General features: G+C 50.0%; 1 protein-coding gene across 3 annotated transcripts; it reads left to right on the top strand.

The window, feature by feature from the left end:
- The first annotated feature begins 1,299 nt into the window (after positions 1 to 1,299).
- Cx3cr1 (C-X3-C motif chemokine receptor 1) lies at positions 1,300 to 19,416 on the top strand. 3 transcript variants are annotated; one of them, XM_085689045.2, is made up of 3 exons: positions 2,675 to 3,203; positions 12,682 to 12,806; positions 16,085 to 19,416. In XM_085689045.2, the coding sequence occupies exons 1-3, from the start codon at positions 3,116 to 3,118 to the stop codon at positions 17,156 to 17,158; spliced, it is 1,287 nt and encodes a 428-aa protein (XP_085545171.2). In that variant the 5' UTR covers positions 2,675 to 3,115; the 3' UTR covers positions 17,159 to 19,416. The 3 variants fall into 3 exon arrangements, with proteins under 3 accessions (XP_048279838.3, XP_085545171.2, XP_048279837.3); XM_048423881.3 differs by lacking the exons at positions 2,675 to 3,203; positions 12,682 to 12,806 and adding an exon at positions 1,300 to 1,420; XM_048423880.3 differs by lacking the exon at positions 12,682 to 12,806 and having other exon boundaries at positions 2,685 to 3,203.
- The last annotated feature ends 270 nt before the right edge of the window (positions 19,417 to 19,686 follow it).

The following is a 19,686-nucleotide window of genomic DNA, read 5'->3' on the forward strand; positions in this document are numbered from 1 at the left end:
TCATCACAGCAGCAGTGAAGTGACCCAGGCAAGGCAGAGAGACAGAGCAGAGATGCAGCTAGGGTGAGGGGGTGACCCAGGCAACAGGGGAGGGACAGAGCAGAGTTGAAGCTGGGGGGGGGGGTGTGAAGTGACCGAGGGAAGGGGGAGGGGCAGAGCAGAGATGCAGCTGGGGGGTGAGCTGTTTAGCTGAGTATTGCAGCATATGTCTAAGAGCTTAGAAGTTCCAGCTTGGGAGGCTGAGATGAGAACTTGGGTGTTCTAGGCTAGCATGGGCTACACAGCAGGACCCCATCTCAAAAGCAAGGTGAATAGTTGAGTGACAACCCATGGTTTATTTTGGAATAAAAGACGTTCGTTATTGCTTCCATTTGTAATGCACCTTGGTTCTTCCACCTCGAAATGCTGTCATTCAGAAGTAATTTAATCAGGGGCTGGAGAGATGGCTCAGTGGTTAAGAGCACTGGCTGCTCTTCCAGAGGACCTGGATTTGATTCCCAGCATCCACATGGTGGCTCACAACAATCGGTACCTCTAGTCTCAGGAGACCTGGGATCCACTGCCCTCTTCTGGCCTCTTGGGGTTCAGGCATGCATGTGGTTGTGATTGTACAGGCGAACACTTATATACATAAAATAGCAAAAATAGGAGTTTTTAAAGAAATAACTTAAACAGGGCGGTGGTGGCGCATGCCTTTAATCCCAGGACTCAGAGGCAGAGGCAGGCGGATCTCTGCAAGTTGGAGACCAGTTTGGTCTACAGAGCTAATTCCAGGACAGCCAGAGCTGTTACCCAGAGAAACCCTGTCTCAAAGGGAGGGAGGGAAGGAGGAACAAAGGGAGGGAAGAAGGAAGGGAGGGAGGGAGGGAGGGAGGGAGGGAGGGAGGGAGGAAGGAAGGAAGGAAGGAAGGAAGGAAGGAAGGAAGGAAGGCAGGCAGGCAGGCAGGCAGGCAGGCAGGCAGGCAGGCTGGAAAGAGGCTCAGTAGTTCAGAGTGCTTACTGCCTTGCTGAGGTCACAAGTTTGGTTCCCAGTGCCCACATCAGATGGCTCATACCCTCCTATAATTCCAGTTCCAGAGGATCAGTGGCCTCTTCTGGACTTCATTTATGCTGTACACATATGCATATGTGGCACAAACACCACGTGCACGCGCACACACACACACACACACACACACACACACTGCCTTCAGGTCCCAAAAGCAGGCTTGCCTTCTTTCCTACTCTAAAATAGAACTCCATGAGCTCAGAGTGCCTCTCCTAAATACTGTGTTCCTCTGTGTGTGTGGGTGTCCATCTGGACAGCTGTCACCACCTTGTGGGGACAAGGAAACGGGCACAAGTGTGTTGACACTCATCATAGAGTTATATCAGCTGCAACATCCCTGAACAGGACAGCTCACTTCTCAGCCCTCAGCAGGTGAGTCAGGGAGGCAGGCACTCCCAGTGCCAGTGCACGCACAGGGAAGTGTGTATGTGTGTGCGTGTGCGTGTGTGTGCACGTGTGAGTGTGTGTGCATGTGTGCATGTGTGCTGGAGGAAGAGGAAGTGGTCAGAATGCAGTGGCAAGAAAAAGGAGACCATCGTGTTGAGAGCAAGCTCACAGACAGACCAGGGAGCGGAGGAAGCTCCCCGAGTTAAAGCTGTACAGCTGCAGCTCCGGGATTGCTCTCTGTATACGTGGGAGGGTGAGATGAAGACAGACAGACGGAAAGGGATCGATGGGCACAGGGTGCTCTCCAGGCCCCAGCTGGAGATGGAGTTGTGTCAGCAATGAGCATTGATGAGACTGTTCGGCAGGAGTGGTGGGAGAATCTTGGCCAGATCCAAGACAGGAGCACAAGGGTGAGCCGAGAGTGGCTGGGGAGATGGCTCGACCCGTAGACCGCTTGCTTGGTGTGTGTGAAGTCCCTGAGTTCGATCCCCAGCACCTCATCAATGAGACACGGCAGAACACCCCAGCCCTTGGCAGGTGGAGGCAGGAGGATGCTCAGGTCATCTTCAAATACAGAGCCAGGCCAGGATGCGTGGGGCATATCTCAGCAACAACAGAACAAAATAAAACAAACCAAAACATAAAAGGGGGGCTGTGGGAATGGCTCAGTGGCTAAGAGCACATAACTGCTCTTGCAGGAGACACAGCTCAGTCCCCAGCACGCATGACAGGCAGTTCACAGCTGCCTGTGACCCCAGCTCCAGGGAGATCTGAGTCCTCTGGCCTCGGTGGGCACCTGCACTCACATCCATGTATGCATAATTCAAAATAAACCTTAAAAAAAGTTTGGCAGAAATGAATGTGAAACAAGGTTGGGTGGGTTTGAAACAGCGGTGGACCTGGGAGGAGGCAGGTGGATGACCATGATCAAAATACAAAATGTGAAATCCCCAAAGAATTAATAAAAATAAAAAACAAAACTCAGGAGCTGAAGTGGAGCAGAGTGAGGGCAAGGAGCTGACCTGGGTAGCCCCCGATGTAGCTGCTGGGGCATAGGGAAAGGGCCAATGTCTGAGAGCCTGTAAGGAGCCCCTACCTCTCTCTCTGTGATCCCTTGGCCTCTGCAGGGGAAGGCGAGCAAACAGGGAGGCCAGGAGGAAACAGGAAAGGGACTAGGGAGTGGACTTTCTCAACCGTGAACCGGGGAGAGCTACTGACATTTTCAGTGTGATGTTCCTGCCTCAGTGGACAGAACAGCCTCCTAAGAACCTCCCGTGATGTGTGCCCCTCAGCAGGCACAGGCAGGCAGCAGGGACGGAGACCATGCAGATGAAAGACAGCAAGGACACTGAGCCTGCACCCCAGTGCTGCCCAGTGGGCACCAGATGCTTTCGAAGATGGATGGAAAGATGCGGGGCTTTCACAGATTGCCTGAGACCCCTCCTAACGAGGCCTGACTTGTGTTCTGCGGGCCTCTGGGGCTGCAGACTCTCATCTCGCTGGGGGCCATGTGACACAGTCGCCAGCCACCACCAGGTCTGCCCCAGGCAGCAGTCCCTGAGACTTGAAATGCAGGCTCCCTTGTGATCAGCTGGGCTCCAGCCTGGAGCTTCTGTGCGTGCTTGCCACAGCATCTCAAGACAGGAAGCCAGATGCTATTGGCTAACTTCGCAAATAAAGATGCCCTCAGAGAGAGGGAAGTGTTGGTGTCTGGTGGAGTTTGTGTGGGACTGGCGGACTGACTGGCACTTGATTCCCATCTGCCCAGGTAAGCGCAGAGGACTCCTCCCACACCTGGGGTGGGGTCATCAGGCCAACCAGGTTACTCAGGCTGTTTGCCTTCTGTGCTCATCTTCCTGAAGATGCAGATAAAACAGGGGGTGGAGGATAAGAAGTCTTTGAGGTGTGAATAATTCCATTTTAGGATTGTGAAGAAAGGTTCAGATTGAACACTATCAGAAAAGAAGGGAGAGGAACCTCCCTCTCCCAAAATCACATTTGGGTGATAGGAAATATTGATGTTCTTTTGGTTTGGGTTTTGCTTTTTTTTTCTTTTGGTTTGGTTTGGTTTTGTGGTTTTTTCAAGACACAGTTTCTCTGTAGCTTTGGAGCCTGTTCTGGAACTAGCTCTTATAGACCTGGCTGGCCTCGAACTCACAGAGATCTGCCTGCCTCTGTCTCCCAATTAAAGGTGTGCACCACCACTACCTGACTGGAAATGTTGATGTTTTTTAAGATTAAAATTTGTACTGTCAGTCAGACTTCGTGCTTCATGTGTCTAATCCCAGCGCTTGAGATGCTGCAGGAGGAGGATTGCTACAAGTTTGAGAATAGTATAGGCTACGTGTGAGATCCAGGCCAGCTTGGGCTTCCCTGGGAGCCCCTTATCTCAAGCAAACACTAACAACTATAAACACTAGCGTTGATGGTTTTTATTTCTTGTTTTAAAAAGCACTTATTCCTCAGAGACCCACACAGGTGTGTTTAATAGATGAAATTAGTCTCATTGAGCCATAAAGTAGGAGATAAATGAAATGTTAACTGTGAGTTGATAATCCCTAGAACTGAGTGCCAGGCACTCGGCGGTTTCCCTGACGGTACCCAGGCTTGAGAATATAAAAATAAGGGTGCTATACTGAGACGATAGCTCAGATGGTAGAGTGTTTGCCTAGAATGCGAGGAGCCCTGGGTCCAATCCTCAGTACCATGCATATGTTAGGCATGATGGCGCGTGCCTGCTATGCCTGCTGTGCCTGCTGTGCCTGCCGTGCCTGTCACCCCAGCACTCAGGAGGAAGAGACAGGAGGGTCAGAAGCTCAAGGTCGTCCTTGGTGCGTAGGAATTTTGAAGCCAGCCTGGGCTTAATGAGATCCTCTCTCTAATAACAATAATGATGATGATTGCAATGATGATGATCGATGTTTGAATTGACGTTAGCATTTTTACTGTAAATACGCATTTATATGGAGAAAAACTAAAAGAATATTATGCCTGAGTCTGCAAAGTTGCATAGTTTTATGAACTTCTTTCCCCTTTTCTTAAATTCCATCTTGGTAACATCTTCAGTTGTTATAATGAACATGTATTGCATTTATAATAAACTTGGCGCAAACTCATTCCTCAGTTTCATAAATGTTCACAACCGTGTCTCAGGGCTCAGCTGTCTGAGCCACTAGGAAAGGTGGTCTTTGGAAGGAAATGGTAAGAACAGGCCTGGTCCCTGCTCGACACAGGCAGACCCTTCCAGAGGTCCCCGAGAACAGCTGCAGCTGGCTTTCCTCAAGGGTTGGCAAACACAGACCCCAGGTGCCTGCAGCCTTGCTCTGGGCATTTATAGCCCTGTCCAGAGAAAGGCTGAGCGTTGGGAATTCTCCCTCCCTCCCTTTTCCCTTTTCCCTCCAAATTCCCCTAATTTTTTTTCTGTCCCAACTAGTTGAAATATAATACTTGAGGTAGGAAGAGATTCAGTCAAACGTAAAGATGCTCGGACCATGAGAAAAGACTCTGTTCAGCCACAGGTCATGAGGGAACTCTGAGCCTCCCGAGAGAAAACAGCCTAGAGCAGGCCCTGACCTGTTGAGCCTTCGGCCCCTGTGAGAGCCAGCAGGATGGGGGCAGTGACTGGACTCAGGGGTTTCTGGAAAACAGGAATAGCCCCAGGAAGGAGTGTTGGGTGACTTCCAGACAGAAGTGATCAAAGGTCACCCACCACAGATAGGACTCCTGGGGCAGCAGGGGCAACCCATACCCAAGTCTAGTCCAGTAAAGCTGTAAGTCTATGGGGCTTACTACAGGAACGTGCCCTTGAGTTAGTGGAGCTCACCCCAGAGGATGCCCACTCATGGGAGATGCGTCCTGGGAGCTCCTTCACCAATTGCTGGCAGCTACTCCAAGTAAGGCTTCTCTCCCCAGAGATGACGTGCAACTTCCTGACAAGGAGTAGAAATCCTGCAAGTTTATCTGAATCCTGTGTGCCCCGCTCCTCCCACGTGAGAACAAAACTAGCCACACAACAGAAGGCCAGAGTGGCTTCTCTTCCCCTGCCCCTCGCTTGGCTTGGTTTTATGGACGAATGCTGGGACAGAAAAATAGTGCCGGGCCCAGGCTGACCAACCTGGCCCTTCGTGCACCCCTGTTTCCTGGGAAGAACCTACCCAAGCTAATCCGGTTAAAACCTACCCACCCTGCACTTTGGCTGACCCCATGGCAGAGAGAGGACTGGGGAGGGGGTGCTGCTGGTCCTTGGGACGCTGTAGTCCAGACTTTGGACTTTGGATATTGCCCTTGGCAATGCTGCACAGCACTTGACTGTTGTGAGTCTCTTCCAGCTCTTCCAGCGGTAGGACCCAAGCAAGGGATTCATAGTGAAGGTTAGGGTGTGGTGTATAAAGTCCCAAACACACCGCAGGGACCATCTTTGGTGCTTCAAAAGCAGTAAGGGCTAACAAGGGGGAAAAAGGGACCTGTGACAAGCTTGACTGCTTGCGTTTGAGCCTGAGAGAAGAGTGGTAGAAGGAATGTCCTGATACCCTCAAGATGTACTCTGACCACATACTACAGCATGAGCAATTACGTACACACATACATATAAAATAAAAAGTAAATAAATGCACTTTTAGAAAGAGTTTCTGCCCGCTGCTTCAGGGAGAGTGGAGCTCCATGACTTCAGGGACCTTAACATCACTGACTGCTCCCAAAGGAGTTGTTGAGGACCTCAAGTCATAGGACCAGGCGAGAAGACATCATGCTAGGACTGACCCAGTTCCAAATCAACTTTTAGTTCCTTCTTCTCCCAAGCCACTGTGCAAGGGTGGCCATGTCAGGCACGGTCTGTCCAGAGAAGTCACTTGTGCCTTCCCAACCCAACCTCCAGCCCACAGTCCTAAGCCCGAAGACTTCCAAACCATGTCCCCAGAATGAGCTGTGAACTCACACTGCTTCAAAGCAAGCTGGAGAGGAGTGGGGTCGGGGCAATGGGGCCCGAGCCCTGGCCAACCTTGATGACCTTAGTGCCCAGGTGTCTCAGAAGTGGGAGATCTTTAGGTTATTCATGTCATTTCCTACCAAGGAAAACCAAAGGAAGCCTAGGGTTTCTGACTAAGCCTGGGGTCAGCCTTTCCTCCTAGGGGCGCTTAAAGTGCAAACCGCCTTGCGGGCTAAAGACCAAGTTCCATCCCCAGAACCCACGTGAGAAACCATGGTGTGACCCTGTGTGCTGATAAAGTCAGTGCCAAGGAGGGAGAGATGAACCCTGGGCTCAAAGGCCAATCAGCCTGGACTACCCAGAAACTTCCATGGCCATGAGAGACCCTGTCTCAAGAAAGAAGGTAGGAAGTGCCGAGGAATGATACACACATGCACAAGTAGATAAGCCCACACACATACACTGCACATGCTTACATCCCCATACTCACCACAAGCACACACATGCAAACACATACCACACCTATGCAAATGCCACACACATGCACAAACCACACATACACACACACACACATGCCACACAATAAGAAGAACCTCACTAGGACCCCCAAAGCCCCCCTTCCCTTACCCAAATGTTACTGAAGCTGCCCCTCCATGTAGCAGACACAGAACTCATCAATATTTCCAGAATGCAACTCTGTAAGAGAATGACGGCCAGACAACAGGGCTAGGGTGAGTGAGCAGCTTGTAGAAACGGAAGGTGGGTTATGCAAAGCCTTTCCTCACCCACCGGGCGCATCCAGACATCTGTCTCCCTCAGATGTGTGCTCCATCCTCAAGGCAAGACTCATTTGCAAAGCTGCTGGTTTTCTGAAGCTGAGCGCAGCAAATGAGCTCACGCAGTGGAGGGGGGTTTGGCCCCGACTGCGCTAGAGGGGACTTCTGTGTGTCTGCTTCAAAGTCCTCAGTAATCCCCCCCCCCTTTATTTTTCTTTTAAAACAGGGTCTCTGCACAGCCCTGGCTGTTTTGGAATTCGCCCTATAGACCAGATTGACCTTGAATTTACAGAGATCTTCCTGCCTCTGCCTCCCAAGCACTTGGATTAAAGGCACTTGCAATCACATCCTGCTTAACTCTCCTTTTTAAAAATAAACTTTGTAGCCCAGGGAGGGGGGCACATGCCTTTAATCCCAGCACTGGAGAGTCAGGAGAATCTCTGTGACTTCACGGTCTGCCAGGTCTACATTTCCGAGGACAACAGCCTGGACCCTGTCTCAAAAACAAAACAACAACACCAAAAATTAAGCTTTATTATACAAAACGTTGCAAGTAATTTTTTTTTAAAAAAAATCACACACCAAAATTAATCAGACCGGAAGTTTATGCAGCATGATGAACTTATTTACATCTTGAGTTGGCGTTTTTCCTGACTCCACAGATGTCAAAGAGAGGGAAATCTCTTTATGGCTGGCTCAATTGACCAGAGTGTTCTATCCTCGACCAGCCCTAGGAGACTTTGAGACAGGAACCCCTCCCTCCCATGGCCCAGAGACACACTCAGGTGCATCCCTGTCCTTAAGGTGATCAACAGCTGGTCCTGAAGCAAGAGGACCTGGCAGCATGTGTGTGCGTGTGTGTGACGTCAGCATTAGGTGTCTGCAGGCATTTCCGCCTTGGTTATTCAGGTGATCTCTTATTTTTACTTAGAACTCACCCATTTGGCCAGGCTGACTGACCAGGGAGCCCCAGGATCCCCGCCTTCACCTCCCCACCGCTGGATTACAAGTGCATCACCACGTTTAGCTTTGTTGTTGTTGTTTGTTTGTTTGTTTTTTGAGGCAGGGTTTCTCTGTGCAGCCCTGGCTGTCCTAGAACTCCCTCTGTAGACCAGGCTGGCTTTGAACTCAGATATCCACCTGCCTCTGCCTCCCAAGTGCTGGGATTAAAGGTGTGTGCCACCATTACCCAGCCACATTTAGCCTAATATGGATTTGGAGGCTGGAACTCAGGTCTTCCAACAAAGAGCTTGCAAAGCAAGTGCTTTGCTATCTGAGCCATTCCCCAGCTCTCAACAGCGTTCTTGGTCACATGAACTCACCTACCTTTGGATTAGACTGTCCACCCTTGGAAGTTAGTTGGCTCTGTCCGGAGGAGAACAACCTTATTACATTAGCGTTGGGAGGTTGCTTGGAGCCAAGCGCTGAAGCTCCCTCATCCGCACAGAAATTGGGAGATGGGGCTGTGGGCTTGCTGCTCATATTTCTAAATCACAATGCCCAGGTCCTGGAGAAAGGTATTCCTCCAAAACACAGTGGACCGAAGGCCCTGCGAGTTCCAGAAGGACTCACACATTCAAGGAGGAGAAGTTATTTCCAGATGTTCTGAAGTGACAGTTCTAAAAGAGAAAGGGACCAGAGAAAAGGACCTTCCCTGTTTTCAGCAGGCTGGATTAAGCCTCTTAGCCTTCATCTCTGCTTGCTCTTAAACATATGACTGACTTTGTGGGGAGTCTGTCTGCCAGTGCTAAGGCCATCAGAGTGAGGATCCCCATGAGGAAATCAGGTTCAACACCATTTAGTTACCTGGTGCTGGTTCAAGCTTCTCAAGTCCGACCCGGGGAGGTCTTTAAGCATGTCTAAGTACAGCATCATTTTGGAAAAATGTTTCCCAGTAACAATGATCTTCATCCATGTGCACAATAAAGCTGGGACATGACTACATGGAAACTCTTGGAAAGTGTGTGTGACCATGAAGATGGGGTCTATAGTTTAAGAGCTAAGGGTCTGGTGTGGTCTCAGTTACACAAACAGCAGAGGGGTCACCAACCTATAAAGTACATGGGGCATCTCCCCAAAGGATGGTTCCTATTGTCTGAGAAACAAAGATAAAGTTCTAGGGAGGGAGAGCCTGGGATGAACACAGTAGTTGGGGAATTCGGGTGAGGCCTGGCCCTGCAGATAACACAGGTCACAGGGCTACTAATTACATCCATTCCCAGCCTTCTGGGTGGAAAACAGGTCCACGCATCCCTTCCCCTGCAGAGATAAGCTGTGTGCTTCTCATTCCTGGCTTCCCTCGCGCTCGTTTGTGAGAACAGGGACCCCTCTCATACACTCTATGTGACTTAATTAACATGGGCTCGGTGGCTCTTTTCTTTAATACCAGTAGTCAGGAGACTCAGGCAGAGGATTGCAATGAGTTTGTTTGGGTTTTTTCTTCTTGTTGTTTTTTGTTTTATTTTGGTTTGCTTTGGTTTTTTGAGACAGGGTTTCTCTGTAGCTTTGGAGCCTGTCCTGGAACTCTCTCTATAGATCATGCTGGCCTTGAACTCACAGAGATCGGCCTGCCTCTGCTTCCTGAGTGCTGGGACTAAAGGTGTGCATCACCACTGCCCAGCTTGCAATGAGTTTGGGGCCAACAGAGACTAAATAGGGAGTTCTGGGTCAGTATGGGTGATGGTGGGAGATACTGCCTCAAAAACTCCTACACTAACCAGAATTTTATTATTAAAAGGCTACCCTGTTTCTGCTTTACTTAAAAAAATGACAAAATATTTCCTTTTAAATTTTCACAGTTTTATTTTGATAGAAATATACAAATACCACAGAGCCCTTTAAGGAGGAAAGGGGAGGGAGAGGTGTCAAACCTCAAATAATGGCGTGTTTGAGAGAGGAGGTAATCCTGTAGTTTCCGGCCAGAGTTCCCTTGATGGTATTTTTTTGGCTTTGCAGGGGACCTTTGATCTGGGTGAAACCCTGCTGGGTAACGCTGTCATGATCCTTTGGATCCTTTGCATGGACTCCTAGCTATAGGAACAGAGGGTCGGCTGACTTACACAGGAAGCTGGATGGGCACTGTAAAATGTCCCTCCTGTAGCAGCCTTTGCTCTCTGAAGCCCGAGACACGTGTGCTAATAAACAAATAAATAAACAGTAAACAAAAAACGAAGCAGGACAGTCAGAGACTGGAGACCCAGCTCTGTCAGGAGAGCACTTGTGCCGCAAACATGGGGAACCTGCATTCAACCCGCAGAACAAACTAGAAAGCCACACTTAGGGACCCAGGGGAGTGACAGTCTAAAAGGAGACACTGGCTTTAGAAATCAATCAGCAGGATGTGGAGCCAAAAGACAGGGGGAAGCCTCCTCGGAAGATGCCAGCCAGAAGAACTTGGCCGCCTGAGAAGGGAAGCTTAGAGACAGGGAACTGATTGGAAGCCTGGGTAAGGGCTTCCCACAAGGAAGGCTAAAAATAAAGGAGTGGGCATGAGAAAAGGAAGTGGACAAGGACGGGTGGGAGGAGTGAGGAAGAAGTTTTATGAAGTGGGTCATACTGAAGTCATTTCTACTTGGATCTAGACCAGCGGTTCTCAATTCCCTAATGCTGAGACCCTTTAATACAGTTCCTCGTGTCATGGCGACCCCAGCCATAAAATTATTCTTGTTGCTACTTCATAACTGTAATTTTGCTGCTGTTATGAATAGTGATGCAAATGCCTGCGTTTTCTGTTGGTCTTAGGAGACGCCTGTGAAAGGTACGTCCAGCCCCCAAAAGGTTGTGACCCACAGGATGAGAACCGCCGATCTAGAACATTCCAAGCTCTGCTTCTGGGCTCAACTCAGACTCCCCAGCTCAATACCAACTAGTAAAACCACGGGTTAACTGCCAGATAGGATAGAGGCCTGAGAATGGCTTCCAGGGATTTGTGGGAGGTTTTTGATGGATGTGTTTGGGTCAGGGAAGTGAGGATATCTGTGCATACATCTGTGTGTGTGAGCATGCGTGCATGTGAGCGTGAGAGCATCCATGCAAGCAAGTGGATGTGGTCCATGTGTGTGTGCATGTGCGTGCGTGTGTGCACCCAGAGTCCTGAGGAAGACACGGAGTGCCCTGCTCTGTCTCTCTCTGTCTTTTTCCTTTGGACAGGGTCTCTCCCTGAACCTGGGACTAGGCTGGCAGCCAGCAGTTCCCAGCAATCCTCCTGCCTCCACCCTCCGCAGTGATGGGTTACGAGTGTGTGCACATGTCCGTACATATGTGTGGAGGCCAGAGGTCAGTCTCACATGTCGTTCCTCAGACACGCTCTGCCTTGTTTTCAGATCATCTGTCAGTGGGATCTGAGGCTGACTGGCCCATGAGCCCTGGGTCTCTGCCTCCCAGGGATGACAAGCCTGCACAATCACACAAGCCTTTCTTTCAGTGGTTCTGGATATCTTCATGTTTGCACAGCAAGACCTTTACTGGCTGAGCCTGTGGGATTTGTGTTCTTGTCTGAGTTGTAAGGCACAGCGTTAGCTGTTTGGCTGATGCTCCATCCTTTGGTACTAAGCCCACAGCAGCCCCCAAGTATGCTTCCTGCAACCTTGAAGTGAGATCCCGCTGACAGAATCCTGCCGAGAAATACCTTGTAGGGTTTTTACCTTTGCTTTCTAGGGTTTCCTGCTTCCAAGGCATTGGGGCAGGCCTCTGACCTCAGGTTGGTCTTTGCCTCATTATGTAGCCCAGGCTGGCCTCAAACTGAAGATCACCCTGGATTCCTGGCTCTACTCCATCTGCTACCAGGAAGACCTATCTTTAGTTCACTTTCCAATCCTCTAAATATCTCAGGAGACCCTGGGGCTGGGGGGAGGAGGGAAGCTTGCCAGGTCAGACCAGAAGTTGCTTTGCTCTAGCTCTCAGGCTGGAGGATGAGTCAAGGGAAGGGGGCATTCTTCGCTGATGTGAGGTTTCCATCTCAAGTGAAATCTGCTCTGGGGTTCATCTGCTGAACCCAGAGAGCTGACACAGCCCACAAGCCCCTTCCAGGTAAATAAAGGAGACCTCTGACTCACGCAGCTGAGGCATCGCTGCTTCTCACCATCTGCCTAGAAACACAACACAGGTGTGTCCCACCAACAGACGCGGCCACTGGGATGGGTGAGAGGGGACCTTTCCCAGACTGTTCCGGCTGCCCCGCCAGCCCCTGCTGGGACCCCACGTGGTGAGGCTTACTTTACTGCTTCAGGCCTTGCTCCTACTCATTCAGCACACGGGGTCCCTACAGAGATCTCAGGCCCCACAGCCACCACAGATACCTGCATTCCCGCTGCAACTCCTCTCCAGGAGGCAGACAACTGGGCGGTGCCACTTTCTCAGAACCTGTCACTCTGCTGTATGGCTTCTTACTTTAGTTTGTCATAAAATCCCTATTTTTCTTGATTTTTAATATTGAAAGCCGATCAACTAAAATAGTCTCCCAGTGGAGAATACTTACATGGCTAAGACAAAAATCCAAGCATATATAGTAAAAACCTAATCTCCTTTCCCCCTCCTTTAGCCTCCAGAATTGCCCCTGACACTGCTGCTCCCTCAGCGAGCTTGTCCCTCCAGAGATATTCAGACCCTCTTACACACAACCTATTCACAAATGGCAGCATCCTGCGTCCGTGGACCTCACGTGACTCTCGGGGTTTGTGTTGAAGCAGGTGTTTGGTAACTTGGTCAGGTTCACCGTAGTTCAGTTCACTCTGTCTGGACTGAATGGAACTTCATAAAGGGCATCTTTCTTTCCTCCACATTCAAAATGAAAAGGAGACGGTGCACTTTTCACGTCAGTGGAAAAAAAATCATATCTTCAAATACCAAATTTCCGCCATGCCCAGGGTCCAACCATACGTGAGTCTCTGTGGCCTGGGTGTGTCTAAAGGTCAGAAGGGCTCTACAAGAGTCCATTGTGAATAACATTGGAAGGCTCTCTCCTTAGAAACAGCCCATGGGCTTAGCCACACGGGCTAAGCTCCGACCTCTGTGAGTTCACAAAAGCGGTGGGGCTGGAAGACAGATCCCAGGCACGAAGAGGCAGAGCAATGTTTCCCGACTTTGGCCTCCTCTTGGGGTCAGCTTTGTTAACTTTTCGCACTGGGACAAGGAGGATGAATATGACTGTCCTGGGGTCCCTCGTTTATGACCTCCAAGGGTTTGCTTTCATATTGCCACATGGCATGTCCTCCCATGCCAGGGAAGATAAGCCTTGTGTTACAAGCCTCGTGGGATAAGTGGCAATTCCTGCTTTCTCATCTGTCAACCATAGACATATGAAATTACACATTTTAGGGGTTATTGATTTATTTTCTGACTTCCTAGCTTATATTTGAAACAGAGTCTCCAATACCTCAGACTGTTGTGCATCCGGGGTGAGGTGAAATAACCTTGAACTCTGACCCTCCTGCCTCCATCTCCCAGCTGCTGGGATTACAAGCACATCTTAGCGAGCTCAGTTTGTGTGGTGCTGAGGATCGAACCCAAGGCTTTGGATTTCCTAGGCAAGCACTGTCACCACACAGCTGGCGCACAGCCACGGCCTCGGTCTCGAGGTGATGGTTGCTAGGTTCAGAAAGTGCTATGTGGCAGTGACTGGTGCTGACCAACTTGAATGATGCCGAAAGGGCGGCAGCAAGGCTCCTCCTCAGAGAGCAGGGTTCTGCAGCTTGAAGCAAGGAATGCCTATGCTTTTCCTAGAATTGAGGGCTCCATCGCAGCCTGGGTGGTCCAGAGCAGGTAGCCTCAGCCCAGTCCATCGCAAAAGAGGCTGACTAAGAGGCAGAATTCACAGGCAGGTGATGCAAGAAGGTAATGATGGCTGGGCCTGGGTGAAACCATCTTGAACAAGGTGCGGTGGGTGTGGAAAACTCCCTCTGTTAAAAACCGTGAGCTCGGGTTTTTTCCGTTTCTATGGGGAAGGAGGCAGTGGCATCCAGGAAGTGTGCTCTGAGATGCCCGCAGACTTCTAAGGTTCTAAGATTGTCTGTGGTTTCAAGCAGCAGAGGAGCAGGCCCGGAGGAGCAGTACGGAGTTGAGTGACCAGCACATCCTGGTTGGGAAACAAATGGGAAGGGGACAGTTTTATTACCCAACCTATGGGGAAATGTCCTCTTTTCTCATTTTTGCCCGTAAGAAAATAAGAAAAAGAATAAGGGATAGGTTAGGGCTGGGAATTGCTGGATAGATTAGCCACTCAAACCAAGGGCAGCAGGCTGGCTGAACCCATCCTCCGCCTGGGGTCAGCTGGTCCCTCTGTACACAGAGAGCCTGGGTTACAGCGATGCTTCCTCTTTACTGAATTGGCTGTGAGATGATCAACCCAATGTGGTTGGCATGGAGGCCTTTCCCACACAGAATTAAACCCAGGAAAGTCCAGGGTACCGTGAAACGGGAGTAGGGGGCTATGCTGGTTATTTTCCTCATGGCTAGTGACCCGACAAGAAGCGACTTACGTGAGAAAGAAATCACAGGTTCTTCTGTAATGGAGCTCAGTCTTGGCTCCAGGCTGCAAACTTTTCCTCTTAGGAAAGCGTCTCTATGATCTTAGCAACACTCAAGCTGGACAGTACTGAATGCTACCTCATGGCGCCTTCTGACCTCAACAGGGTGGCCCTTCCTCCCCTACAGGAGATGAGGGAATTGTTTTGGCAGCCATGGGAAGCCGTGGTGGCAGGAGCTTCGGTTGCTCACAGGCATCTGGGAGTTGGAAAGTGGAGAGCAGTGTGTGGCGATCTGCTCACTGTCACCCTTTCTGTCTGGGACTCCAGCCTGTGAAACGGCTCCATCCACATTCAGAGTGGGGTGTTTGTTTTTCTGTTTGTTTTCTTAAAGACAGGGTTTCTCTGTGTAGCCCTGGCTGTCCTGGAACTCACTCTGTAAACCAGGCTGGCCTTGAACTAGAATATCCATTTGCCTCTGCCTCCCAAGCGCTGGGATTAAAGGTGTGCGCCACCACTGCCCTGCTAGAGTGGGTCTTCCTACCTTGTTAAAATCCCTCCCACGGGACTAGAGAGATGGCTCAGTAGTTTAGACCATTTGCTGCTCTTCCAGAGGTCCTGAGTTCAATTCCCACTGCCCACATGATGGCCCCAGCCATCTGTAACTCAAGTTTCAGTGAATTCAACACCCTTTTCTGTTTAGGCACACACATGGTACACAAGTATGCACGTAGGCAAAATATCTGCACACATAAAATAAACAAATCTTGCTGGGTGGTGGTGGCACACGCCTTTAATCCCAGCACTCAGGAGGCAGAGGCAGACAGATCTCTGTGAGTTTGAGGCCAGTCTGGTCTACAAGAGCTAGTTCCAGGACAGGCTCCAAAGCCACAGAGAAACCCTGTCTCGAAAAACAAAAACAAAAAACCAAATCTTTATAGAAATTATAAACAAATATCAAATCCCTCACAGATGTGTTGAGATATTTGTTTCCATGGTAATTCTAAATCGCACCAAAAAGTAAAGAGATACAAGCACTGGTCTTGCAGAGGACTCAGTCAGGGTGGTTCCATGTCAGGATAGCCCACAGCCACCTGTAGTGCCAGCTCCAGGAGATCCAATGTCCGCCTCAGGACTCAACAGGCTCCTGCATTCACACATGTACCTTCCCACACACTAACACATGTGCACATAACTTTAGTGTTGTGTAGGTGCACGCCTTTAATCACAGACTCAGGAGGCAGAGGCAGACAGATCTCTGTGAGTTGCAGACCAGCCTGGTCTACATATTGCGTTCCAGAGCAGCATTCCAGGCCTGCATATTGAGACCCTGCTTCAAAAATAAGAAATGTTTTAAAAGATAGCTTGAGTGAAGATAGAATTTAGTAGACCCCCAGCCGGTGTTTGCTTCCTCCTGTCGGCTCCGCACAGCCGGAGAGAATTGCAATCTTCTAAGGTTAATGTGGCCGTGTTTCCCCTTCTGCTCCAGGCCCTCACCATGCCCACCATCTTCCCGGAACTGGATCTGGAGAACTTTGAGTACGATGAATCTGCCGAGGCCTGCTACGTGGGCGACATTGTGGCCTTCGGGACCGTCTTCCTGTCCGTCTTCTACTCCCTCGTCTTTGCCTTCGGTCTGGTGGGAAATCTGTTGGTGGTCCTCGCCCTCACCCACAGCCGGAAGCCCAAGAGCATCACCGACATCTACCTCCTGAACCTGGCCTTGAGTGACCTGCTCTTTGTGGCCACCTTGCCCTTCTGGACTCACTACCTGGTCAGCGAGGAAGGCTTCCACAACGCCGTGTGCAAGCTCACCACTGCCTTCTTCTTCATCGGCTTCTTCGGGGGTATATTCTTCATCACCGTCATCAGCATCGACAGGTACCTGGCCATTGTCCTGGCCGCCAACTCCATGAACAACCGAACGGTGCAGCATGGGGTCACCATCAGTCTGGGCGTCTGGGCGGCGGCCATCTTGGTGGCAGCACCCCAGTTCATGTTCACGAAGAGAAAGGAAAACGAATGTCTGGGTGACTACCCCCAAGTCCTCCAGGAAATCTGGCCCGTGCTCCGCAACTCGGAAGCAAATATCCTGGGCTTCGTGCTGCCCCTGCTCGTCATGAGCTTCTGCTACTTCCGAATCCTCCAGACTCTATTTTCCTGCAAGAATCAGAAGAAGGCCAGGGCCATCAGACTCATCCTCCTCGTGGTGGTGGTCTTCTTCCTCTTCTGGACACCCTACAACATCGTGATCTTCATGGAGACTCTCAGATTCTACAACTTCTTCCCCAGCTGTGACACCAAGAGGGACCTGAGGCTGGCCCTCAGTGTGACGGAGACAGTGGCGTTCAGCCACTGCTGTCTCAACCCCCTCATCTACGCCTTTGCTGGGGAAAAGTTCAGGAGATACCTTGGACACCTGTACAGGAAGTGCCTGGCTGTCCTTTGCTGCCGTCCTGTCCACGTCAGCTTCACGCCGGAATCCCAGCGGAGCAGGCAGGAGAGCATCCTGAGCAGCTTCACTCATTACACAAGCGACGGAGAGGGCTCTCTCCTGCTCTGAAAGGCCCTGGACTCCTCTGCGAGCCCAGACTTCTCGACTCTGACTCCGGATAATGAGGACAGCCTTTTATTTTTCCCGCTGTGTCCTGTGTGCAAGAAACATGGACTCGATGCCTACAAAACAACCCCACAGTGGTTTTGAAAATTTTCTGTTCAATTCATGAACAATACGCATATTGCTGACTGTAAATGCTGAACATCGGGGCTTACGTGTGACAAAGCTTCTAACCCGATTGGAAAAGTCACAAAGGGGTTGCGAGGGTCATTCTAGTGATCATGTTGAGGAGAGGCTGATTAAATCCTCAGACTGAGAGGAAAAAAGCTTTGAATCCAGCTAGAACGTCCCCTCTCTGACCTTCAGATCTCTGAGTACTGACAGGTCCTCCAGGCACACATTCCATAACTTCAGCAGCAGAGAAGGTCCTGCTCTCTCTCTGATTTCAAGGTCAGCATTCCCAGGGAAGGAGTTCCATTGGCCAAGTTGTATCGCGTGCCCATCCCTTGATTCCTCTTGAGGAAGAGACCTGGTCAGTCGTCCTCACCAACTTAGACCTTGAAACCCTATATGGTCAAGTTTAGCAGAACCGCCATATATGGGCTGCCTGTGCATGCTTCAGCATTACCAGGGCATACATTTCATTCATTCATTCATTCATTGAAATAGAACTGATCTAAGATATTATTGGAATCTGAAGGTTAGAGGTTGAGGAAGATATATTTCTAAAAAACTGGAGGGTGGGAACTACCCTGATAAGACAGAATAAAAATTGCTCATCTGCTTTGCCACAGAACAGACTGACTCAGGCTCTCCCCTCAGCAACCAGCCTGTGTCTACTGCCAGCTTCTTCATTAAGCCCATCTTGAGAATGTCCTGGAAATTCCAAGGACTCCCACTGACCACTACATCAAACGTAAACTCAAGGGCCTGGCCTCTGAGATCAGGTACATAAGATGCAGTTCTAAAAATAGACTCTACATTGCCTCCTCCACCTTCCCAAAGGACGCCACCCACGCTGCTGCCAGGTCCCTTCCGTTTGTCGTTGCCCATATCCCTCCACTTCTCTCAGCATCCCCCCACCGGGAGGAAGGGGAAGATAGAAAGAATCTCACCCCAGAGTGAAGGGATGGATTTATATCCCAGCTCTGTCGCTTGTAATTGGGGAGACCAGAACCAACAGAACTTCAGCCCCCTCGCCTATAGAAAGGGGACGGTGGTGGCCTCATCTATTCTAGCATGGCAAATCAGCCAGGAATTTAGCTTTCCCTGTGCCTGGCACTGTTGAGCTGCCTCTGAGTGACAGCGCAGATGGAGTGGGAGGAGCCTGCAGGACATAGCCAGACAAGAGACCCCCATTCCTACAGTGATGCTCAGCAGCACCTAGACCTACAGACCCCTAACCATCTCCCTGCTGCCAATCAAGAGCCAGGTTGTGACAGCAGTTTACTTTCTGCCCTCAACCCGAAAGCATCATGTGATCTAACCACGGGAGGCCCTCACAGTTGCACTCACTGACTGGAGCCTCCTTTATAGTCCGATATTGAGAATTCTGGGACGGCACAGTTCTGTAACTTGCTTTCTAAAAAACACTGGGTCCCAAATTGCTCTCCATTCCTGTGTAGCACTGTAATAACCATTTTAGAAGTCTCCCCCAGATGGTGGCACTGAGGAAGTTGTGGCATGTGGCTCACTGTGGCGCGTCTGACATCTCCTTGGCAATCTGCGTGTTTGTTCCAAGGGTGGCAGACGGAGTCACAGCCCTCACAGGCACATCCAGCATTTTGACATTGCAACACGATGCTGTCTTCTACAGCGATCACAACTGAGAACCTCAAAATTTAGTTACCAAAGTGGGGAAACAGGAAAGATGGCTCAGTGGTTAAGAGCACTGGCTGCTATTCCAGAGGACTGGGGTTCAATTTCCGGAACCCACATAGTGTCTAACAATGATCTTTAGCTCCAGTTCCAGGTGATCCCACAGCCTCTCCTGGTTTCTGAGAACACCAGGCAAACACATGGTGGACAGACATGCATGCACAAAAAATAAGTGAAAATAGAAACAAAATCAAAACCAGAAAAACTGGTTTGGTTTTTCAAGACAGGTTTTCTCTATGTAACCCTGGCTGTCCTGAAATTCTTTGTAGACCAGGCTTGCCTAGAACTCACAGAAATCACCTGCCTCTACCTCCCAAGTGCTGGGATTAAAGGTATATGCCACCATGCCGGGCTTAGTAAATAAATTTTTAATTTCAAAAATCTCATAGGTTTTAAGTAAGTTTATGTTGGTGTTGCTCTGTGGTCACCGCTGTCCAGGGCTGCATGGCTAGACACACCTACACTACGTCTATTTTACTTATAATTCTGTTGATACACATTTGGCTTCCTTCCTGTTTTCAGCAAATACAAATCTCACAGCACTTTAATCTGTGGAATTTTCTCTTTCCTGTTCAGTTATTTCTACGAGATAAGTTCTTTGCCGTGGGGATAACTGCACCCAAGGGTGTGGGAATGCTTCAGCTTCTCTCTCTAAG

Source organism: Myodes glareolus, chromosome 4, assembly GCF_982192425.1.
Source record: "Myodes glareolus chromosome 4, mMyoGla1.1, whole genome shotgun sequence".
Lineage (NCBI taxonomy): Eukaryota > Metazoa > Chordata > Mammalia > Rodentia > Cricetidae > Myodes > Myodes glareolus.

Excerpts from the sequence above, each read along its gene's own strand:
- Cx3cr1 (XM_085689045.2), top strand. The coding sequence starts at position 3,116 with ATGCCCTCAGAGAGAGGGAAGTGTTGGTGTCTGGTGGAGTTTGTGTGG. Across the intron at positions 3,204-12,681 it reads CTTGATTCCCATCTGCCCAG|AATTGCCCCTGACACTGCTG; the intron begins GTAAGCGCAGAG and ends TTTAGCCTCCAG. Across the intron at positions 12,807-16,084 it reads GACCTCACGTGACTCTCGGG|GCCCTCACCATGCCCACCAT; the intron begins GTTTGTGTTGAA and ends CTTCTGCTCCAG.